Raw genomic sequence first — 25998 nt, forward strand, 5'->3', positions numbered from 1 at the left:
CATTCCATTAATAAAATCGATCTCTGGGGGCCCCAAAAGTGCGTGGGCCCTTATAATCATCCTAAGCCCCTCCACCCCCACCCTCACCCCCCCCCCCCCACTTAGCAGCGCCCCTGTGCACTATACACTAATAAACTATGTATGCACTATGTACTCAACCATGTAGTGTATGAACTTTATAAGTTTTTTTTTTTATGTTTTATAAGCTTTGTAAGTTTTGGACACACCTATTATTCAGCCTGAACAGTTAAAACTCTCAGTTAAAACTATACATTGTCAGTCATAACTCTCTATTTGTACATGGCATCTCAAAATTGTACATCTATAAATATCTTAAACTGTACACATGAAAATAACATATCTGTACATTCATAAAATTATTATATTTTTCTTTCTTTCTATATTTCTATTACTGTAGCCTATGCATTATTTAAATGTCGTTTTCTTCATGTGTTATATTTTTTGTTTTTGTCTGCACTTTCCTTCTGGAAGCTTCTGTAAACAAGACAAATTCCTTGTGTGTGCAAAAATACTTGGCAATAAAGCCCTTTCTGATTCTGAATCTGAAAAAAAGATGGAAAAAGATCTGACATGATTTTACTTGGATTCAAATCTAAAAGCTGCAATTTGAATAGCTGTGTGTAGACTTTTTATTATACCCACTGCATATACTGAAAGGCCCACATAGCAATAGGGAACATCATAATTAGAATTTCCAAAATATTAATCTTTAATATAGACAATATAATGACATATATATTAAGATTATTGAGCGGCGTCTCTAGCGAATGATCACTCAACTTTTACCGTTTGCTTAGCCTAAGTTGATTGACAATAAGCAATAAACTGAAAGTTTTTCATCATTTTCAATTTAGAATTAGTAAGTTCACAATAACATTTACGGCTACTTCTGTGTTCCTTGAAGCTTCAGACTTAAATGCGTTACGTCATCGGACCCCCGCCCATATAGCGACTTGGAGGTACGAGATTCACAGAGTGAAAGAATGTGAACTTGAAAAGCAAAATAAATTCATATGCTTTATCTGCTGCATTCATGACGTTGCAATGCTAAATTCTTTAAATATTTGTCTGGAAATAAAAGACAGCAAAAAAAAAAAAAAAAAAAAAAATTGTTTAATCAGTTACAGAAAACCGTAGATTGGTCAAATTTGATACCGAAAAGTAAGACTGACTGCCCCCTCAACCTCCCCTCCCCTCCCCTCCCCTCCCCTCCCCTCCCCTGCCAACCCCTCCCTCCCTGACTAACTGCTAGTGGGTCATACTAGAACTTAAGACAGCGTCTTAACATAAGTTTATGCAACCGGCCCCCTAGTCATAATTACATATTTCGGAACTTTTAAATAGGGACTTCCCATCCGAGCGTGAACATAAATAAACGTCATGTGATTTTTTTTTATTTTTTTATTGCGCACTGCTCTCTCTATCTTCCTCAACGAGGTATGCAACGGGTTAAGGAGCGGGGCTTCAGAGTCTTCTCTTGTTCGCCACGATGAACAAATGAACTCTTGGGGAATGAAATTTAAATTCCATAAAGGAGAAAAAGTTCTCTGTTTTGAACCTGACCCATCCAAGGCCAAGGTGCTCTACGATGCAAAGGTAAATAAGATCATGTTGCTACACATTTGCCTTTTAACAGCTTGTTTTGGTGTGTTACAGGCAATACAGGTTGCCTATCACGCATGTATGGATAGGCTATTCCTTTTTCCCCCACATTTCCTAAAATTCATTTTTCGGCTATTGCTAATTGCTATTACAATTTCTAAGTATCACCCAATCAACTTTAATAACGTGTGTGTGTGTGTGTATGTGTATATATATATATATATATATATATATATATATATATATATATATATATATATATATATATATATCTCGATCATAGTGTGCGTTAAACGGATATATATATTATTAAAAGTCCATGGCGTTGCTTGGTTAAGAAACAGGAAAAGTTATAGAACATTAGCTCGCTTAAGTAGCTAGCGCTGCATCCGCCCTATGCGAGGCCTCACCATTCTCTTTATGCCAGATCAAGCAAAACATTTCAATAAAATGGCCTACATTTAAAGTATCCGCGTTACGCTAGTAACCCCTGATATCAACTGAAATAAAATTGCGTGCACACAATTAAACTCAGCCAACTTAGCAACAGTTGTGACGTCAGCATTATGCGCCGCACAGGCTGCTGCGGTGGCAAACTGGGGGAAGGGCACAGGATGAATCCTCACTAGCCAGAAAATGTAAGATATATATATATATATATATATATATATATATAGATATAGATATAGATATACATATACATGCATGCATGCATACATACATACACATATCCGATTCCACATTCTATCGTGTGTGAGTATTAAATTAGAATTTGTGTTTGCGTTTGCATTTCAGGTTGTTGACATAGCAACAGTAAAAGATGACAAGGGAAAAAGAGTCCCAAAGTATCTGATTCATTTTAGTGGTTGGAACAGAAGGTAAGAAGAGGTCGCATTTTTGGCTTTTAACATTTGTGTATAGCTAATGATTTGACATTTTAGCGGGACAGTGTTTTTTTTTTAAAATGGTTTTAACATTATTGTAAGTATTTGACATTTTAGTGGTACAAATATTGATATCGCTAAAGTAAATAAAATTAAATTGCTAATGTTAGCCACTTTCAATGTTGTCAGTGCGGCGAATTCATATACTGAAGCATTTGTTGTTTTGCTGTTTTGCAGTTGGGATCGCTGGGCTGCAGAGGATCATGTGCTCAGAGATTCTGACAATAATCGCAAATTACAACGTAAACTGGCACGCAAAGCTTTGGCTCGCATGTGAGTTTCAATGAGCCGCTGCTTGTTCGCATTGTTTAGTTATGCAAAATGTTTTGTCTGGTAATTCAAATACAATTAATTGACTTTCTTTATGAATAATAATAGCATAATCAAATCTGGCATACTTCCATAGATGGTACAATGGGTATCTGGCTTTAAAGACCCCATACAATGAAAATTGAATTGTTGCATGTTTTAGAAATCTACTAGCTTTAAAGGGTTAGTTAATCCAAATATTTAAATTGACACCACTCGCTCCATTTTCTTTTTATAAACCCATTACACTTTTGTTCACCTTGAAACAGACATTTTTAATATTTTCCTCATAATTATTGTCCTTCCATTGAAAGTTCACCCATCCAAAAATTTTAAGCAATAATTTACCTACATAAAAACATCTCAAAAGTAATCCTTATTAATTGAGCATTTTTTATGTTTTCACCCAAAAATAAAATTTCTTTCATTAATTACTCACCCTCATGTTGTTCCAAACCCGTAAGACCTTCGTTCATCTTCGGAACATGAATTAAGATATTTTTGATGAAATCCGAGAGCTCTCTGACCTCTCTATAGACAGCAGTATAATTACCACTTTCAGGGCCCAGAAAGGTAGCAAAGACATCGTTAAAATATTTCATGTGACTCCAGTGGTTCAACCTTAATGTTATGAAGCGATGAGAGAGCTCTCGGATTTCATCAAAAATATCTTAAAGTCGACATGAAATCAAAATTGACCTTATTTACTTTGTTAGTACATATTACTAGTCTTGTGGTGAACAATTAATCTGTGCAAGTTGATACACAGAAAAAAATTATTTGCCGAGGTAATCTTTAATCAAAATCTGAAAAGTTACTACCGGTCTGGAATGGCGTTCCTTTTCTGATGACGTCAGTTTGATGGCTTGGGTTGAAAACGCTTAACCACTCCCCTCAAACCGTTAGTCTGCTATTAGCAGAGATGGAGAGGAGGCGCGCTAAAGTAAAACCCTGCCCTCTGTTCAGTATTCCGTTTCACTTGGAAATACGTCAAAACACTGGAGAAATGTCGTTTGCAACATCTGGTTCACGGGGACTTTAATTTGTGTTTTGAAGATGAACAAAATTTTTATGGGTTTGGATTGGAACGATATGAGGGTGAGTAATAAATATTGACAGATTCTTCATTTTTTGGGGTAACTAACTCTTTAAATACACAGTATGACATTTAACTTCTAGTTCAGGGGTATTCAATTAAAGTTCCAAGAAGTCCAGTCTCTATATTTCTTTCCCAGCAGAGTATTGTCCAGACGGACAATACTTTTTTGGAATTGTTATAAATTTCCATTTGGGCAACAGTAGTACTTTGTAAAAGAAAAATAATTCTAAACAATCAAAATAGTCATCAAAGATGAGAATATTGGGTCCAAAGCAGTGGTGTTTGAGAATTTATAAAAAAAAACTTCAGTTGAGCCTTATTATATATGAATATTAAAAGGTAAGACCAGGCTTTTTTTTTTTTTTTTTTTTTTTAATTTAGAGACATACAGTGATGGTCAGAATTAATGGCACCCCTGGGAAATATGATCAAAAATGGCTGTAAAAAATAAATCTGCATTGTTTATCCTTTTGATCTTTCATTCAAAATTTTTTGCAAAAATATAACCTTTCATTGAAGTAAAAGAATGGAAAGTGGGGGGTAAATCACATTATAAAATAAATGCTTTTCTCCAAAACACGCTGGCCATAATTATTGGCTCCCTGTTATTAAATACTTTTTGAAACCTCCTTTTGCCAAGATAACAGATCTGAGTTTTCTTCTATAATGCCTGATGAGTTTGGAGAATAACTGACAAGAGATCAGAGACCATTCCTCCTTACAGAATCTCTCCAGATCCTTCAGATTCAGAAGTTCATGTTGGTGTTTCTTCACCCCACTCATTTTCTATAGGGTTCAGTTTAGGGGACTGGGACGGTCATGGCAGAAGCTTCATTTTGTGCTCAGTTACCCATTTTTGTGTTGATTTTGATGTTTGTTTTGGACCGTTGTCCTGATGGAAGATCTAACCACGGCCCATTATAAGATTTCTAGCAGAGGCAGACAGGTTTTGATTTTTTTTATCTGTTGGTATTTGCTAGAATCCATAATACCATGTATCTGAACAAGATGTCCAGGACCTCCAGCAAAAAAAATAGGCCCACAACATATAAGATCCAGCAGTATATTTAACCGTAGACATGGGGTACTTTTTATCCCTGTTTGCACCAAACACATCTGGTGGGTTTGCTGCCAAAAAGCCCTTTTTTGTTTCATCTGACCATAGAATCCGGTCCCTTTTGAAGTTCCAGTCATGTCTGACAACTGAATATGCTGGAGTTTATTTTTGGAGGAGCGAGGAGGATTTTTCTTGAAACCCTCCCAAACAACATGTGGTTGTGTAAGGGTTGTTTGATAATTTTTTTAGGCTTTCTGACCCCCAAGACTCAAGTAATCTCTGCAATTCTCCATCTGTGATCCTTGGAGAGTCTTTGGCCACTCAAACTTTCCTCCTCACCGTGCATTAAGACAATATAGACACATGTCCTCTTCCTGGCAGATTCGTAACATCTTTAGTTGATCGGAACTTCTTAATTATTGCCCTGATGGTCAAAATGGAGATTTTCAATTCTTTAGCTATTTTCTTACAGCCACTTTCTATTTTGTGATGCTCATCAATCTTTTGATGCACATCCGAACTATATTCTTTGGTTTTACTCATTGTGATGGATGATTAAAGAAATTTGGCCTTTGTGTATTCGTCATATTTACTCCTGTTTATTCATGTATTTATTCATTATATTTACAATTTCATTTTCCTAGTCACCCTGGTGTGCTAAATAAAGGTAAATATTAATGGGAATGTACTTCAGAGATATTTTACTATTGTGGCCGATCTGTTTTTTTAGAAAAACATTTATTTCACAATGTGATTTCCTCCCCACTTTCAATTCTTTTACTTCAATGAAAGGTTAGATTTTTGCGAATTTTTTTAATGAAAGATCAAAAGGATAAACAATGCAGATTAATTTTTTTACAGCCATTTTTGATCATATTTACCAGGGCAGGGTGCCATTAATTCTGACCACCACTGTATGTAAGGTTCAGGGTTTTCCTCTTAAGAAGTCTGGACCGTTTTTATATTTTGCGTTAAGTATCTTTTAAAAACAAACAAACAATGTGCATAATAATCAAAATGCCCTGTTTTTTGCTATAATGAGCCGAAAACAAAGGTTACTAGAAATTCCAAAGTTTTAATTGTCTTTCCTTGCCATCTACAAATACTTTTCCCAATTATTACGTAGTTTATTATGAAATGCTCTTAACTTGCTGATTAGTAATGATAAATGTAGATGTAAAAAAAAAAAGTCTTGTTAAAAAACGTATTTGAATGGCCTGAGTGTGTGTATATGTACAGATGAAAATAAATATAAATGACAGATGAAAATAATTGTATTTGCAGCATTTTTGTTTTCTGCAGTGTTTTAGTAAAAGTATAAGTCTATTTTACTGCTCACTGTGTTTCTGCTACTGTCAAAATAACTGTCATCTGCAGCTCTTTATGTGGTGCTTTAACAGGAGAGAGAATCAACGCGCACAGAATGGAAATGGAAAGATCAGACCATTATTTGAGGATGCCTGTTCTAGTTCATCATATTGGTTATGTTTACATGGACAGCAGTAATCTAATTATTGACCTTATTCTGAATAAGACAATATACTGATTAAGGTGTTTACATGAGTTGCTTTTAGAATATTCCTTTCATGTTCCTGTTTTACATGTTACAGAACATCGCTCGATTAATGGCACACATCATTACGTCCCCATGGTACGCCGTCCGACGTTCCCTCCAGAATTTCGCGTATCAACATACAGTTCGTCTTCATTAATGGTACCATATACAGTTTTGGGTGTTTCATTTTTAATTTTACGAAAGCTTCAAGTGCAGTTAATTATTTGTCATGCTATACGTGCAAATAGACAACGACGGATACAAATTCTCTAGCAACAGGGCTCCTCTGTACTTTCATTCTTTTGTACTTTCATACATTTCTTTCAGAATTCTTAACATTACCATTGTTTCCCGCTCTGACCAAAAATCGGCCTTCTTGCTTGAAGCCATGCTTGTCTGCCGTCAAACGGTTGAACACTACTGTGTGTGTGTGTTTGTCCAGTCACAAAATGCGGCGAAAACTTCCACACAACGTTAATAGTCTGATTAAGGTGTGTACATGTCTATAATGTACTTCGATAATGCGACTAATAGGAATACTCCACACTTAATTTGATTTGTGTTTACTTCAAGTATGACTTTAGCTGGATTAAGGTAATCAGAAATCGCTGTTTACATGGTAGTTTCTTAATCAGTGTATTGTCAATCGGCTTAATATCTGAATGTTGTTGTCCATGTAAGCGTACTGATATTGTGACTGTTTAAGGTCAATTTGATGCAGAAAAATCAGTATATTATATTTTTTTAAATGTATTTATTTTCCTGCAAAGGAGGAAAAAGGGATGGAAGAAGCGACGTTGTCGTCTGCCAGGTGTTAACCCAATCTTGAAGACCCTGACTGAAGAAGAAAAGGAGAAGAGTGATGATGCTTGTGAGTATTTAATGTTTACTAGAGGTCGTTTGAGTACCCACCTGCATGCAAACAAAAAAGATTTTGTAAATTGTAAATGTCCTCCCTTTTTGATATGTTTTACAGCTTTGATCTCACCATCTGATGATAGTGACGAAGACGTCTCAGACCAGGCGTCTTTAAGTGAGAGTGACTCATCTGATTCTGAGGATTTAAGCAATATGGTAAGAGATTGTAGCCTGACTACGTCAGACTTCGTACTTCCGCTCAATTTCAGTTCGCTTCTGTACTCATACTCATACTGATAGATAGCGACCTATCTCCCAGTTTTCCTCCGGCCTCAAAACAGCCGGCCAATCAACAAACAGAGGGCGGGCTGAGAGCTGTGATGTAGACACTAAGCGCCGAGTTTAAGATTGTAGTTTAGGTTAGGGAATTTGCAAACAGGTAAAAGTACTGGCCCTATTTCAAACCTAGCATTGTAGTGTTTAACCCACCTCGGTGACACTGCTCCGTTGATGGCAAGTCCATGGCCTTCCTTGGCTTTTTTATGGTCCTTGGAGTTTTAGAGGGTGTATCTCGGTCTCTTTTATCTGTCGAGCTCGAACTGGCACCCTTTTGACAGGTCAGTGTCTCCTTTCTTTTCCAGTCCTTAAATATTGCCATGTCATGCTGTAATCTTGCAATTAAGTTGCAGCATTTACGACAGACTCGAGATGAACAAAGAGCTGTGTTTAACAGAACTAATCCTAACTTTGACAGTTGGCTGCAAATATTTTCTTGTTTCTCTCTACTGTCAAATATTAGTTTAGAGGCCCTGATTGTACCGTGGATGCATAGATTTACTTCACATAATCTGCAAAAGTCGTTCACAGCCATGTTCACTCCGGTATTTCGCTCTGGTTTTGTTTTCGCATCATACATGTGTTTACGGTGGAAGTTCGATGCGGCTGAGCCGGCGCATAACACACGTCATAACCAAACGTTATGTGATTGGCTTACGGGTAACCAATGATTTTAAACTTCAGACAAGCGCCCCCCCCCGCGAGAAAGAAAACGCTTTTCAGTTATGCCCTTCCAGACTCTGTGTACGAAGCAAAGCGAAGTAGCAGAGTTTGGTATTACCAGGCTAAAGAGATTGCATAATTTAAGCATATTATAGACGACTGGTCCTGAATCTACCACTCATCAGCAATTTTGATTATGCTCTGCAGCAGCTGACCACTGAGGAGTGAATGTACAGTGACGTGACATAACTGCCAGATCCAAACTGCTTTCGCGCTATGGCTGGCGCTGAGCCAATGATGGACGTGCTCAGCGCTTGTCATGTTTCACAACTATTCAGTGTTTTTAACCACATAATTTTTATTTTAGGTTTCAGACATTTAAATGCATATAATTTATAGCAAAACAATACATTTATAGTTTGTAAAATACACAATGGTGTATATGGAAGCAGCAATAACAATCCATTCAAATATATTTGCAGACTTGTTTTAATTCATATCAGATACACAGTGTAAGTAACTATAAAGTTTACTCTATTTTTCTTCCAGTTCACCGGCCACTTACTTTCATGTATTTCGGGAGAAACTGATGAATTCATGTGCTTTAATAAATCCAACAGACATAAATCTCTGAACTGCGGCCCAAACAAACATGGCGGCATCCATCTACTCCTTACAGATCAAGATCATTTATAAAGGTTTTTAAACGACAAAACAAACTCACTTACACGTATTTGAGAATTGGAATTTAAGAAAGTTGATGACATGGTAAGCAAGTTTGTTAATATTTAGAAATAAAAGCGCTACATCTGTCATATAGCGCAATCAATTTCCTTATTTGAATCTGGTCTGTACCTTTGTTATGCCCCTAAATTTGCATACACACAGCCCACTTTCTGGGCCTTGGAATATCAATGATGGTCGTGCAGTCAGACATAGTTTAGCCGCAATGGGAATGATGAGTTCTCGTGGTGCTTATAGCCGGTGCCTGGAAATGTATAAGAGGCAAACTGCGGCGTTTGTTAAAGACGTTTTAAACTGGGTACAGTGGGAATCAAGGTATTTGAAAAATCATTTTCTCCTTCAAAAGAATTTCTCTAGCTCTTTGGTTGCTGTCAATTTTGATTTCTTGGGGGCTGTTTACACCTGGCCACTTCATGCGTTTTCTGTGATCGGATAGCTATCTGATCGTGAAAAGACCAGGTGTAAATGCCCTCCGAAACGCATTCAAGACGGATTTGAATCCGATCACTCAAACCACTTCAGGAGGAGGTCTGGGCCACGTTCCAGATGAAACAAGACAAGTGTAAATGCATCTGGTTGTTGAAACCACATATGTAAATTGTACTCCTCCCAAAAATGCTAAAAAAATAAACGTGTGAGAGCGTGTTATAGGCTATTATGTCATGTTATAGTTAGATATGACGGCACTACTGCAACACGCATCGCCGCAGATGAGAAACTGAGCATCTATTCATTAAGCCAACGTGGAAACTATTGCAAATCAGAATGAAAGTAAGTCACATACGCTTAAAACACAATCCTCATCGTTAAAAGTAAAGAAACAAAATGATCTTACCAGGGCTGTTGCCGCTCTCTCTTATTGCGATCTTTGATTTTGAAATTTTAGCTGATGATCAGTAAAATGCAGCTCATATCTGTTGCTTTCAGTGACGTGAACTCCATTAAATCTGCATATAGGGTGTGAATTGAAGATCGGACCAGGTGTAAATGGAATCGTTTTGATAAATCAGATAGCTATCCGGTGTTAACAGCCCCTTGGATATTGTCTGCTCTGCTGATATGAAAAGCTCACTGTATATTGTAATAATAAATAGAATTTTTGACAGCAATGATATTTTGTGATATGCAGACCTGCCAACCTGTACGCATTTTGCGTAGCGGATACGCATTTTGACTTCAAAGTACGATGGTATGATTTGTTACTCTAAACTACGCAAAAACCTGGTGACGCCTCTGCATGCGCAGTCGTTAAATCAAGCAACAGCAAAAGAAGAAGAGTTCGACCAATCATAGCGCTGGGTTCATTCCCCAAATAGCAAGCGGGGATGATTGACAGATGCGTAAGGCCTATCATTAAAGAGAGACTGAAAATCGACACCAATAAAGAATCCCGCTCGATCCCCCTTTCACTCCAGCGGCCGCCGTCTGACTGATATCATAAACGAGGACAGTACAGTAGTCACTGTACTTCTGACTCCTGAAGGTAAACGGTCTGGGCTCGATGTGGAAAGTTGAAATATTGTATTGAGTTAATTTAATCCTATGGATTCGATTCGATGATCACACGGATCGCATGGATTATCTTAAAATACTCCGTTATTCATGTCACTCAGAAAAGAGGAAGACATCATTCAGCCATGCAAATAATAAAATGCTCAAGTAATGCTGAACAATAAATCTTAGTAAGTCTGAAATCGCTATGGCTTAGTGATTATGAAAGTGCTGTGATTTGTGGATTACCGATAAGCGCGAGTCTGGAGAAACAGGCGTTTATTTATTCATTCTCAGTGTTAAGAAACGTAGCCTTCATGTGTTACGTTATTGTGTTAATAGTACCTAATGTTAATTATGTTACATATTTATTTTGTGTGAAAACTAGCGCGTCAGTTTACTTGGATTGAAAACGTACTCGGTTACTAATGTAACCTCGGTTCTCTCTAGAAGAGGGAACGAGTATTGCGTAAGGTTAGCTTACGCATCGGGAAAGTCTTCTTTCTTCGAGATCTGAAGCCAAAAAATTATCCTTAATTTTGTATACATTGTCAACGCAGTGCAGCAGCCGACAGACCTAGGCAGGCTGTATAAGCGTGCTCATTGGCTGCTCGGCGGCAACTGCTTAAGCCTATCGGTGAGCGCTCTGAACGCGGCAACCAATGAGGGCGCTTCGCGCCCTCCACACCCTTCTAACCGTCAGAATGGGTGTGGCCAGCGTGTATATATTCAGCGCTCATAGGCTAAAATTCTGGTTTTCGCAGTCTGAAGCGCAAAAGCTCGTGGCGCGACACGGCAGGTTACGCAATACTCGTTCCCTCTTCTAGAGAGAACCGAGGTTACATTAGTAACCGAGTACGTTCTCTTACGAGAGGTCTCTCGTATTGCGTAAGGTTAGCTTACGCATCGGGAACCCTTTGTCAACGCCGTGTGCGCCGAGCATCCAGCCCATGAATCCCAGGGAAACCGGGGAAAACACTCTGCTGGGAAATGTGGCCGGTCGGAGAGACGGGCCAGCGCAGTACAGGCACTTCATGCAGCATATGAAATAGAGCGGCGCGGCCGGTCTATAAACATATAACAGTACAAACAGTAGGGCCGGCAGAGCGAGCCCATACAGTACATAAGCACTCATAAGGGTAGGAGAAAAACGACATAGTCGGTCTCACATGAAGGGAAAAATTCCCGCGCGACAGAGAATAATACGGGCGGCCAGCAGCGCGGGCCAGCACCGACAACAGCGCGTAACGGGAAATAGGAAACAGAGCGGATCAGCCGGTCTGAGTCAAACACTTCACCCTGAGTATAGTACCAGAATAGCGCCAGCATATGAACGTAGTCTGCACACGAGAAATGGGCAGAGCATACATGTCACTTATGCTGACAGTATTTTTGCCTGTAGGGCAGGAACTTCCAGGTTATAAAACCTCACGAATGTTGACGGGGAGGCCCAGCCCGCCGCCATACAAATACCGTGATTAGAAATTCCGCTGGACCAGGCCCACGACGAGGCCATGCCTCTAGTGGAGTGGGCTCTGATGCCCAGAGGGCACTGCAGGTGTCTGGAGGCATAAGCTGCTGCTATCGCGTCCACTATCCACCTGGACAAGCTCTGTTTCGAGGCGGCAAGACCCTTGGTGCGTCCGCCGAAGGAAACAAAGAGCTGCTCTGAACGCCTGAAAGCGGCGGAGCGCGTGATGTAAACTCTCAGCGCCCGGACAGGGCATAGGAGGTTATCACTGTCCCCACTGTCGGATGCTGGCAGAGCCGAGAGGGACATAACTTGTGCCCTAAACGGGGTTCCAATCGCTTTGGGGATGTAACCGTGTCTCGGTCTGAGAATGACTTTCGAGTCATTCGGCCCGAACTCAAGACATGCAGGGCTAAAAGATAGCGCGTGCAAATCACCACTCGTTTGACTGAAGACAGAGCTATCAGAAAAACGGTTTTAAGCGACAGATACTTTAGATCCGCGGATTCAAGCGGTTCAAAGGGAAAAGCCTCTAGGGCCGCTAGGACCAAGGACAGATCCCACGAGGGAACCAAGCTCTGGGTACCAAGTTTGGTTTTCCCATCGTGGGGCTATAAGCAGCACTGAGTGGTGCGTTTCTCTGATCCTCGAAATGACCTGTGGCAACAGGGAGATCGGAGGAAAAGCATACAGCGGGAGGCTGGGCCATGTCTGGGACAGCGCGTCCTCGCTCTTCGAATAAAACTTCGGGCATTGAGCATTGTCTTTCGACGCAAAGAGGTCGATTTCCGCTCTGCCGAATAGGCGCCAGAGAAACTGGACTGTCTGGGGGTGCAGAGACCATTCTCCCGGGGGAATGTTGTCCCTGGACAGTCTGTCTGGACCGACATTCAGGTGGCCCGGCACGTGCGCGGCTCTCAGCAAGTGCAGCGAGCGGTAAGCCCACACGAGAAGGCGTTCTGTCAGCCTGCACAGATTCCTGGATCTGACACCGCCCTGTCGGTTCACATAGGATACCACGGACGTGTTGTCCGAGCGGACTAGCACATGGTGATCCCGTATGAATGGGAGGAAGCGTCTGAGCGCGTTCTCGACCGCTATCATCTCCAAACAGTTTATGTGTGGAGGCATTTTTCCCGGTCTGACCACAGGCCAAAAGCCGGTTTGCCCTCGAACAGAGCGCCCCAGCCTGAGGTGGAAGCGTCCGTCGAGATAGCTCCCATTGTCACTCCCCGCTGGTACCAGTCGGCCGCTAACCAGGGCTTCAGAGCTGAAACGCAGCTCTGAGTCACTCTGATGCGGATACCGCCGGAAGCCCATGCTCTGTGAGGCACTCGGGCATTCAGCCAGCGTTGTAGCGGGCGCATTCGTAAAAGACCCAGCCGAAGCACTGCTGCGGCTGAGGCCATACAACCCAGTAACCTCTGAAATGTTTTGAGAGGTACGGTGCTGCCCGGCCGGAGGGACGCGGCCAGGCGTCGAATGCAGCGCGTGCGCTGTGTCGACAGGCGGGCCGTGTACTGATATACCTGACCGTCGAAGGCGAATCTCAAGAATGGCCTGTGACGGGGTATTATCAGGATCTGAAAAGCACGCGTCTTTTAGATCGAGAGATATAAACCAGTCCCTCGGGCGAATTTGCGCGAGGATTTGTCTGGTTGTGAGCATTTTGAACGGTCTTCTCATAAGAGCCTTGTTCAAACGTCTCAGATCCAAAATTGGTCTGAGAGCTCCGTCCTTCTTGGGAACGAGGAAATAACGGCTGTAAAAGCCCGACTCGCTCATGGAAGGGGAAACCGGTTCTATAGCCCTTTTGCACAGAAGTGTAGCTATTTCTGCTCGAAGTAGATGTGCTACTTCCCCATTCACTCTGGTCTCGATACGCGCTTGAAAGCGCGGAGGGCGGCGAGCGAACTGCAGAATATAGCCCTGTTTTACTGTGCTTAGCACCCGTTCTGATGCGCCTGGAATAGCTTCCCACGCTTTTGCGTGTGCAGCCAGGGGCAGAATGGCCTCCGGGCTCCGATCGCCGCGCATTGCGGGCTCGAGAGCTCGAAACGGAGGGGCGGGCGCGGCGCGCGCGCTCTTGGTGCTTAGATACGGCGGATCACACGCAGCGATAGCTGGCCGTTTTACACACAGTGTCCCGGTGGCTTTAGACGGGGAACATAAAGTGTGAGGCGCGACGCGCGATGGCGGCGTCGGGGGCGAAAATGTTCGTTAGTATGTGTGAGCGCTCGAGGGCGGGCACAAGACTTACATTCAGGGGCGGGCGCGGCGCGGGCGTGGCGTGCGCGCTCTTGGTGGTTAGATACGGCGGATCGCACGTAGCGATAGCTGGCCGTTTTACACACAGTGTCCCGGTGGCTTTGGACGGGGAACATATAGTGTGAGGCGCGATGTCGGGGCGAAAATGTTAGTTAGTATGTGTGAGCGCTCGAGGGCGGGCACAGGACTTACATTTAAAACATGACCGGTCGTGCGAGGCCGTGTGACAGAGCGGGCAGTGAGTAGGTGTGGGCACGGAGAAGTGGACACGTGACCTACTTTTAACACTAAAGCGGCTTTTGCCTGCTTCATGAGAGTGATGGGCTCTGTGAGAGACACGGGATGTATAGTGCTTGTGTACAGGGGTGAGCACAGAACGTGGGCACATTCACTGTACTAGAAACACATACGGCGTCAGCCGTGCAACCAGACATTATGCTCTTTTGAAATTTTTCTGGGTTGCCGTGAGAACGGCGGATGCGCGCAGGCGAGCGGGTAGATACCGGCTCGTTGACTGCGGGGTAAACAGCTGCAGTAGCCGTGGCAACGGGGACTGACAGAGCGTTAAGCATCGACGGTGGTCCAGCCGCAGGGCTGCGGGATTTAACCGTCTTTTCTTCTCTCGTGTTTAGACGCTCAAAAATACTCGAGCACCCTGAGAAGGTGTGGTGTGAGAGGCGGGTTCGCTTTCTGTAAGTAAGAAAGACTGGCCGCGAGCTCGGAGAAGCAAGCAGCATAAATTTTTATCTTCCCCGAGAGCTGGGATCGAACGCGGATCTCTCGCATGAAAGCGTATGATTCTGCTACTGAGCCACAGGGGAAAACACATAAGCTTTCAGTTAGCGCGAGCATATAAAAAGCGACCTCATGTGTCGCGTCGGCGTTTGTTTGCAGGCGTGCGTGTGTTTAAAACAGCCTCGTTTACTGCAATAGTAATATTTCCAGTCGCCTGAACTTAAGAGGGGACTGAGAAATGTGTGAGGATTGGCGGTTGTCCAGCCGTAGCGAGACTAACACACTCTCTTCTCTTTTCGCCGGTGAGTGAGGCGCGCACGCTGAACGCTGCTCGTGACCGTCCGCTTTGTCATCCCTTGAACGGCGCAATCTGCGCGGCCCAACGAGGGAGAGAGCGGGCTTGTTTTCTGTATGTAAGAAAAACTGGCCGCGAGCTCGGAGAAGCGAACAGCATAAACTTTAACTGCCGCGAGAACGGGGACCGAACCCCGGTCTCTAGCTTGACAGTCTAGGATTCCGCCACTGAGCCACAGGGGAGAATACATTAGTACTCGGTTAGCGTCATCATGTCTTGTGACGGCGTTTGCTTGCAGGCGAGCGTGTATTTATAACAGGCTCGTATACTGCAATAGTAACAATTCCAGTCGCCTGAACTTAAGAGGGGACTGAGAAATGGAGGTTATAGTCCAGGCCACGGCGGGACGAAAACACTCTGTTCCCCTTTCACCGGTGAGTGACGCGCGAGGACGGAGTAGCTTTCTTGTAACGTAAAGAGAGCTCCAAGACCGTCAGCTCCTGCCATCCCTTGTGAGCGGCGCAGTTTGCGCGGCTCGAACAGAGGGAGAGGAAACTCGCTCCGAGACCGTCCGCTCCTGCCATCCCTCGTGAGCGGCTCAGTTTGCGCGGCTCGAACAGAGGGAGAGGAAACTCGCTCCGAGACCGTCCGCTTCTGCCATCCCTTGTGAGCAGCGTAGTTGCACGGCTCGAACAGAGGGAGAGTACGGGTATCTATCACATTCGCCTCATCTCCTGACGCGGCGGCGGCGCGGGCGAGAGCCGGCGGTTGAGCGGCCGGGAGGGAGAGGGCGAGAGAGAGCTCGAGGGAGAGGTTCCGGCGAGCTCCTCAGTCACAACAGTCTCCGGTGGTCGCTGCGAGCGGCGCTTCTTATTGCGCGGCCCGGCAGGGACAGGCGGAGCGGCAGCTTGGTCGAAAGCTTCAAGTCGAGCCCGCAGGGTCGACATTGAAAGCTCTTCGCACTCGGAGAATGCGGTGGCGCCGTGCCCGCGGCCCAGGCGGAGAGCGCAGAGAGGTGGCGGTCTCCGTTGCTGAGCTGCTGAGTTTTTACAAAAACGCCTCGTGCTCTTTTAGAGTACACACAGAAACAGTAATAATGTAAAGGATATGTCGCCGGATAGCGTAGCAGGCACGGATGGCTGAAGGCGGCGAAGACGGCCGGCTTCCTCAGGCGCTGTCCTAAGCTTGCTGGTCGCTGGTTTCAACAAGGAAGGTTTCGCTGGAAGACAAGAAAATCAGAATTTTAGCCTATGAGCGCTGAATATATACACGCTGGCCACACCCATTCTGACGGTTAGAAGGGTGTGGAGGGCGCGAAGCGCCGCGTTCATTGGTTGCCGCGTTCAGAGCGCTCACCGATAGGCTTAAGCAGTTGCCGCCGAGCAGCCAATGAGCACGCTTATACAGCCTGCCTAGGTCTGTCGGCTGCTGCACTGCGTTGACAATGTATACAAAATTAAGGATAATTTTTTGGCTTCAGATCTCTAAGAAAGAAGACTTTCCCGATGCGTAAGCTAACCTTACGCAATACGAGAGACCTCTCGTAAGAGAACTACCGTTGTATCAGTGCTGCGAGCTCTCTCTCTCACAAACACGGATGCGCACACACAGAGAAAGAAAATTGATAGGCTAAGTTTAAAATTTGTTCTTGCTTGTTTTTTTTCTGTCAAAATGTCAGAAAGCATTTTGTATTATCCATCCGTGTTTTTAAAATTCGTTAAATGACGGACGTTTTAGCCTACTGTTAACACAGCCCTCATATGTCGGATTCGTCTAACTTATACTTGATATTCTTTTTAGAATAAGTGATTCGTTTTGCTATTATTGGACTCCTGTCTATTCATTGTCAACTGTTTTCATTTATCCCCCCCCCCCCCCCCGTCGTCGTCCCCCCCCCACGCTGTATATATATATATATATATATATATATATATATATATATATATAATATATACAGTCATGGTCAAAAATGGCTGTAAAAAATAAATCTGCATCGTTTATCCTTTTGATCTTTCATTCAAAAAATTGGCAAAATCCAAACCTTTCATTTAAGTAAAAGAATTGAAAGTGGGGGGGAAATCACATTATGAAATAAATGTTTTTCTCCAAAACACGTTGGCCACAATTATTCATACCCTTTTATTAAATACCTTTTTGCAATCTCCTTTTGCCAAGATAACTGCTCTGAGTCTTCTTCTTAGGGCTGGACCGAATACCATTTTTTGACGTTCAACTCATGGGCGTTTTAACTGGGGCACGTGACGTGACGTCCCAGTAAAATATCAAAGTCTCCTATATTTCGCAGTAGATTAATTTAGATTGATAATAACGGGTAAAAAGGATAATACATTTTGTTTCTATTATTCTATTTTCCACAATGTCAAAGCAACGCAGCTTAACCCAAAATATAAGCTCAGGCATGCACTTCTGTCCATACAAACTCCGCCTTTCTGCGCTTTAGCCAGAGAATACTCCCGTTGCAGGAACACTTTAGTAGTCCAAGAAGAAGCAAATATATGTATTAAGTATAACGAGGTTGGGTTCCTTCAACTGTCCTCAAGCGTGATATTCAATCGCGAATGAGAACCGTTTCGAGGGGGATGCCAGGTGTGCAAAAAAAACGAATATTCGAATGTCAAATTTTCAAATCGAATACCAACCCACCGAACGAATATTTGGGTCCAGCCCTACTTCTTCTATAATGCCTGATGAGTTTGGGGAACAACTGACAAGAGATCAGAGACCCTTCCTCCATACAGAATCTCTCCAGATCCTTCAGATTCCCAGATCCATGTTGGTGCTTCTTCTCTTTAGTTCACTCCACTCATCAGGTCAGGGAACTAGGACGGTCATGGCAGAAGCTTCATTTTGTGCTCCGCAACAAATTTTTGTGTTGATTTTGATGTTTGTTTTGGATCCTTGTCCTGATGGAAGATCCAACCACGGCCCATTATAAGATTTCTAGCAGAAGGCGTCAGGTTTTGATTTTTTATCTGTTGATATTTGATAGAATCCACGATGCCATGTATCTGAATAAGAAGTCCAGGACCTCCAGCAGAAAAATATGCCCACAACATTAAAGATCCAATGGTATATTAAATTGTACACATGGGGTACTTTTTATCCTTGTGTGCACCAAACCCATCTAGCGTGTTTGCTGGCAAAAAGCTCTTTTTTTAGTCTCATCTGACCACAGAACCCTGTGCCGTTTGAAGTTCCAGTCATGTCTGACAATTAAATTTGCTGGAGTTTGTTTTTGGATGAGCGAGGAGGATTTTTCTTGAAACCCTCCCAAACAACATGTGGGGATGTAGGTTTTTTTTTAGCTTTTTTTTTTTTTTTGGCTTTCTGACCCCAAGACTCAACTAATCTCTGCAATTCTCCATCTGTGATCCTTGAAGAGTCTTTGGCCACTCAAACTTTCATCCTCGCCGTGCATTAAGACAATATAGACACACGTCCTCTTCCTGGCAGATTCGTAACATCTTTAGTTGATTGGAACTTCTTAATTATTGCCCTGATGGTCAAAATGGAGATTTTCAATTCTTTAGCTATTGTCTTACAGCCGCTTTCTATTTTGTGATGGTCAACAATCTTTTGCTGCGCATCAGAACTATATTCTGTGGTTTTACTCATTGTGATGGATGATTAAGGGGATTTGGCCTTTGTGTTTCCTCATATTTAAACTCCTGTGAAACAAGAAGTCATAGCTGGACAGTTTCATGTTCCTAGTCACCCTGGTGTACTAAAAAAGGTCAATATTAATGGGAATATACTTCAGAGATATTTTACTCGTAAAAAATTCTAGGGGTGCCAATAATTGTGGCCAACGTGTTTTGGAGAAAAACATTTATTTCATAATGTGATTTCCCAACCACTTTCAATTCTTTTACTTCAATGAAAGGTTAGAATTTTGCACATTTTTTTGAATGAAAGATCAAAAGGATAAACGATGCAGATTTATTTTTTACAGCCAGTTTTGATCATATTTACCAGGGGTGCCATTAATTGTGGAGGGCACTGTATATGTATGTATGTATGTATGTATATATAAATATAAATATATATATATATATATATATATATATATATATATATATATATATATATATATATATATATATATATATACATTAGAGATGTGACAGTGATAATATTCTCCCACCGGTTAATCGACTTGTGACAACACCGGTATTACCGGTTTCATCGTGGGGGTGGGGGGTGTTAGAGTGATGTAATTTTTTTTTTTTTTACATGGCGTCAATTCATCATTCTTATTGAGGTTGATTGAGATGCGATCTGACCAATCAAATTCCACCATTTTTGTGTGACAAAGCAGTCAGAAGAATTATTGATTAACTTCGGTGGATTTGAACTTGGTTTTAACTGAGGCAATCTGTCACGACACATTAAAGAGCCAAAGAAATGGTAGGCCTATTTTATTTTTGTTTGACTGACCAAATTTGAAAGTTGAGACTTTGTTTCATATTAAATATTACCTGCTTGGTCCTGTCTTTCAGCGCGTTGTCAGTGTCCTCTATTTTTCACTGCTTGAGATCATGTTGAGAACAAAAACGCCCTATTTGAGGGTATAGGGCGCGATTTCGGATTCAACCACAGTGTTTGAATGGTCGGTTCGTTATTATTCATGAAAAACGCATATAAGGTTATATTTCAGCACTTCGCGAATGGACAGCGACTCTTAAGTAGCACGAACGCGTTCTCGCGCATTCATGTTAAGTGCAATTTTGGGAAACGTTCGTAACCTTGCACATAGAGAATGCTCTTAGGAGCTAAGATACATCGTTATCGGGAAACCCGGGCCTGGTCTACGCACTAGCCTAACTGAAAACTATGAAAGCCGTGTGACGGCCAACCGTTAAAAAATAAAATAAAAAATACATTAAAGAAACTATTCCCTTGATTTTGTTTCATTAATAAAGAGCTTGTTCATTTAGAGCTTGTGTGAATTGCACGTATAAAATGAAGTTAACGAACAACCTCGTTCCATCAGCAAACGCCACATGAATTTCACTGCGCTTTATGAAGAGTTTTTCTTTTGCGTGAAGAAGCCGTTCGCCGGAGATGTGTTAAAAGATTCATTCATGTACACGAGAGTGCATTCATGATTATTAGGCTACCGGTATACTAATCCTCCTGGCGTCCCATTTTCTCACAAATCTCTACATTCATTTATGATGTTATTTAAATTTTCTCTTATGAGGACACTCGACAAAACGGACATTTTGGCATAATTTGTGTGTGTTATGTTTTGTTCAAGGCCGAAAAGAGAACTCGATACTGACGCGCGTCTTTTCCGTGTGTACGTGTGTATGTGTAATAGGCAGGACTTACAGCGCGGTCTCTTGTTTTGTCGCGCTTAAATGGTTGAGCGTGATCATACAACGCTAGTCAACTGGTGATAGGAAATACGGATACTGCGTAATTGTTTAAAAAAAAAAATAATAATTGCGGTGCTGCGGTGGGCAAGTGATGAAACCGGTGTTGCGACTGAACACCGTGTAACACCGGTAACACCGACTATCGTGCCAAGCCTAATATACATACACACACACACACACACACACACACACACACACACACACACACACACCAACACACACACACACATATATCTCTGTTTAAGTATTTGAACACCCTGCTATTTTGCAAGTTCTCCCACTTAGAAATCATGAAGGGGTCTGAAATTGTCATCGTAGGTGCATGTCCACTGTGAGAGACATAATCTAAAAAAACAAATACAGAAATCACAATGTATGATTTTTTTAACTATTTATTTGTATGATACAGCTGCAAATAAGTATTTGAACACCTGAGAAAATCAATGTTAATATTTGGTACAGTAGCCTTTGTTTGCAATTACAGAGGTCAAACGTTTCCTGTAGTTTTTCACCAGGTTTGCACACACTGCAGGAGGGATTTTGGCCCACTCCTCCACACAGATCTTCTCTAGATCAGTCAGGTTTCTGGGCTGTCGCTGGGAAACACGGAGTTTGAGCTCCCTCCAAAGATTCTCTATTGGGTTTAGGTCTGGAGACTGGCTAGGCCACGCCAGAACCTTGATATGCTTCTTACAGAGCCACTCCTTGGTTATCCTGGCTGTGTGCTTCGGGTCATTGTCATGTTGGAAGACCCAGCCTCGACCCATCTTCAATGCTCTAACTGAGGGAAGGAGGTTGTTCCCCAAAATCTCGCAATACATGGCCCCGGTCATCCTCTCCTTAATACAGTGCAGTCGCCCTGTCCCATGTGCAGAAAAACACCCCCAAAGCATGATGCTACCACCCCCATGCTTCACAGTAGGGATGGTGTTCTTGGGATGGTACTCATCATTCTTCTTCCTCCAAACACGTTTAGTGGAATTATGACCAAAAAGTTCTATTTTGGTCTCATCTGACCACATGACTTTCTCCCATGACTCCTCTGGATCATCCAAATGGTCATTGGCAAACTTAAGACGGGCCTTGACATGTGCTGGTTTAAGCAGGGGAACCTTCCGTGCCATGCATGATTTCAAACCATGACGTCTTAGTGTATTACCAACAGTAACCTTGGAAACGGTGGTCCCAGCTCTTTTCAGGTCATTGACCAGCTCCTCCCGTGTAGTTCTGGGCTGATTTCTCACCTTTCTTAGGATCATTGAGACCCCACGAGGTGAGATCTTGCATGGAGCCCCAGTCCGAGGGAGATTGACAGTCATGTTTAGCTTCTTCCATTTTCTAATGATTGCTCCAACAGTGGACCTTTTTTCACCAAGCTGCTTGGCAATTTCCTCGTAGCCCTTTCCAGCCTTGTGGAGGTGTACAATTTTGTCTCTAGTGTCTTTGGACAGCTCTTTGGTCTTAGCCATGTTAGTAGTTGGATTCTTACTGATTGTATGGGGTGGACAGGTGTCTTTATGCAGCTAACGACCTCAAACAGGTGCATCTAATTTAGGATAATAAATGGAGTGGAGGTGGACATTTTAAAGGCAGACTAACAGGTCTTTGAGGGTCAGAATTCTAGCTGATAGACAGGTGTTCAAATACTTATTTGCAGCTGTATCATACAAATAAATAGTTAAAAAATCATATATTGTGATTTCTGGATTTTTTTTTTAGATTGTCTCTCACAGTGGACATGCACCTACGATGACAATTTCAGACCCCTCCATGATTTCCAAGTGGGAGAACTTGCAAAATAGCAGGGTGTTCAAATACTTATTTTCCTCACTGTATGTATGTGTGTATATATATATATATATACTCACCTAAAGGATTATTAGGAACACCATATTAATACTGTGTTTGACCCCCTTTCGCCTTCAGAACTGCCTTAATTGACCGTTCGCAAAACCCCGCCCTCGAACGGTCCTCGTCCAATCCTAGCTCAGCAACTGTAACTAAGGAGAAGGACCTCCGTCAAACATTGCGATTTCAGCACATGGTGAAACGATGCGCCTATGGCACCTGCAAGTCTGACACTAGGTACCCCAAAAGTTTAGAGGGAGGGGTCGTTTTTTCGCCTTTCCAAAACCCAAGACCCAATCGGAAAGATGCCGACAATGGATTAAGGAGTGTGGGAGACCTCACTCACAGCTAAATGCCTCGAAGATTATTAAGCATACATATGTCGGCGTATATAATATATAAGCGTCAGTCACGCCCGTTTCACATATACTCCGTAGTCCGTTTACAGTGCGTTTTTTTTTTTTTTCGCACCCATGTTAACAGGTAAAGCTTTCACACTGCACGCGGATGCTGCAATCGTGTGCTGCACGCGCTGAATTAAAGTGACAGCGCATGGTTCTTGGTCAAAACGGACACAGATTGACATGAAAATATAATAATCTCACCATAAATGCATTTAATAAAATAAAATGTAGTAAACTCACCATAGCCTAAATGTATTTTTGGACTTGCAGACTTGGAGGAGTTCCATTTGCACACAAGCACACACACACGACTTGTTTAAATACATTTATATTGTTAACCTTCTGGGGACCAAGGTGTTTTTGGGGCCCTTGAGATGTTCTGACATGCCTTGACATTTGTGGTTTTTTCAGTTATTTATAAACATGTTAATGGCTAAGGTGTAAATTCACTCTATATAGCACAAACAGGGCTACCATATTATGCGAGCAACGTGTATGTACATGTTTGTATTTTTAAGAGAATAATGTTTATGCGTGGTTATTGGAAAAAATAAAAATGAAAGTTGCTGAATTAAGACCACAAAACACATATTAAATATGTGTCCACAAGACTTTTGACTAATGGATGTTGTCCCTTTGAGTTCTAGCTTCAAAATTATGTGAAAATAGTCTTGCTTTATCATTCACAAAAAAAAATACATTGATTTAAATGGTGTAAAACAGGTTTTGCTTGGAAAGCCATTATGCGAGGGGGGCGTGGAGGAGGAGTAGTTTGTCCCACCCACTCTGCATAATGACTCTGCCTAATGCCCATTCATTCAGGTGTGACACTGACTGAGCCACAATGCAAGGACAAAAGATGTATTTAGAAGAAGACTTATATTGACCATTTAAGATTTCGCTTACATCTCTCTTGTAAATATGTTTTGCTATTTTATTAAAAATGTTACAATTACAACAATAATTACAATTTCAACAATATTTCAAGTGTACTCTTTCTTTGTAAAAAAAAAAAGAAAAAAAAGATTATAGGCCTACATTTTATCATATGTATTCATTAGTTTGAATATAGCCAACATTGGAACATCTAACATCTTAGTCTGACTTTATTTTTGACAAAAATAGTATATATATATATATATATATATATATATATATATATATATATATATATATATATATATATATATATATATATATATATATATATATATATATATATATAACGTTAGATATGAGCAGAAATTGCTAAACAAAAGCTTTTTTGATGTGGCGGTATATTCTACAGTAGCCTAAAAACTGTACCCTAGTCTAGTCAACAAAATGTTGTCTTTCATACTTCGCCTGACTGTAATGTTGTTTTTATGAAATATTAGGGCATATAAATGCTAATTTGCAGTTTAATACGTTGCTTTTACAAATACATTTTATTTCAACATATTCCAGTCGATTTTTACTCATCTCAGTAGGCTATAGCAAAGCAGTTTATTATTTTACACACAGACGCGCGATTCATATTTAGGCTAAACAGTCTTTACAAATATGTCCCCTTCATTCATCTCACAGAAAGGCGAGTCATATTATAGAAATGGGATTCATCTTTTTGCGGTTTACATAGGCCTACACTAACGTTATTCCATAACGTTATTCCACACGTGAGAAAAGAAAACAGCCTACCTCACTCCTCAGTGGAATCTGCTCCTCATTTCAGGAGATATTGCTCCTCATCAGCACTGTTCTGAGGAATCGTTTCTCCATAAGGTAGGCTATAATGTCTCACTCGCGAGGAGTCGCGACGCGCTTTGTTTACAGCTGATGTGGGCGTTTCACAGCTCTGAAATGGTTCTCAGAATTTGCGTTTGAATAGCACGCGCTCTCCGGGGCGTGGTCACATTACTGTGAATCATCTCGTAATGAGGTCGACTGGAGTCGCTCTCTTTTTATACAGATTACAGAAGCTGAGAATATTTGTTTTTTATATAAATGACTTCATTTAAAAGATGCGATCTCAAGCTTTATGCCCGTGGGTCTGTTTGCCTGTTTGACTGAATTTTCGCGGAGTAATAGATCATTTTCGAACGCGTTTCAAATGGGAGTTTACTGACAGAGAGAAGGCAGAAATCGCATCATGTTAATTTTTCTTTATTTGTCAAAAAGCAAAACACTTTATTTTTATTGTGAGTATACAGAAAAAAAATAGACACTGAACAGGATCGATTGATGTATTACACGAAAATGAAAGATCAAAATTAACAGAGCATTTAGTGTTTATTTTCATTGCTAAAAAAAAAAAACGAGCAAAACGCGCGGGCGCGTTTTTGGTCCCCAGAGGGTTAATAAATAACAATAAATTGTTGTTGTACAGCAATATCTTCAAGTTTTGTTTTTCACTGTATTAATCTCAAATGTCATGATTTGCCAATGCAAGAGAGTAACAGTTAGCCTACTGGCACCTTTTTTCCCCCACTTCAAGCACTGGCCTCGATTGTTGTAATATTCCCGTCTTTGCTTATTTTAAAATTTTGAACATATCCCTCCACTGCATATTGCAGCCCTTTCTGTCGTGCCCTGGAGGATATGTCTGCTGCATTACTCCAAAACCAATCACTTATACCGGTATGGAGCTCAACCCAGCCATGTGTCTGTTTCTCAATTGTTTGACGGGCGTAGTAACAATAACTAGGGGGCGTGGCTTTTGCGAACGGTCAATTCTACGTGGCATTGATTCAACAAGGTGCTGAAAGCATTCTTTAGAAATGTTGGCCCATATTGATAGGATAGCATCTTGCAGTTGATGGAGATTTGTGGGATGCACATCCAGGGCACGAAGCTCCCGTTCCACCACATCCCAAAGATGCTCTATTGGGTTGAGATCTGGTGACTGTGGGGGCCATTT

The 25998-nt window shown here is 41.8% G+C and overlaps 1 protein-coding gene across 6 annotated transcripts in view; it reads left to right on the plus strand.

The window, feature by feature from the left end:
- The first annotated feature begins 1251 nt into the window (after positions 1 to 1251).
- Positions 1252 to 25998, plus strand: part of LOC307154231 (MSL complex subunit 3-like) — a 237133-nt gene continuing 212386 nt past the window's right edge. For all 6 annotated transcript variants that reach the window (XM_079898996.1, XM_079898997.1, XM_079898998.1 and 3 more), the window contains exons 1-5: positions 1252 to 1617; positions 2419 to 2501; positions 2745 to 2840; positions 7358 to 7458; positions 7564 to 7661. In XM_079898996.1, the coding sequence (XP_079755122.1) occupies positions 1519 to 1617; positions 2419 to 2501; positions 2745 to 2840; positions 7358 to 7458; positions 7564 to 7661 (477 nt within the window). In that variant the 5' untranslated portion in view covers positions 1252 to 1518. The remainder of the gene's footprint in view (positions 1618 to 2418; positions 2502 to 2744; positions 2841 to 7357; positions 7459 to 7563; positions 7662 to 25998) is intronic.

The sequence above is a fragment of the Squalius cephalus genome, assembly GCF_949319135.1.
Source record: "Squalius cephalus genome assembly, contig: scaffold_48, whole genome shotgun sequence".
Taxonomy (NCBI): Eukaryota; Metazoa; Chordata; class Actinopteri; order Cypriniformes; family Leuciscidae; genus Squalius; species Squalius cephalus.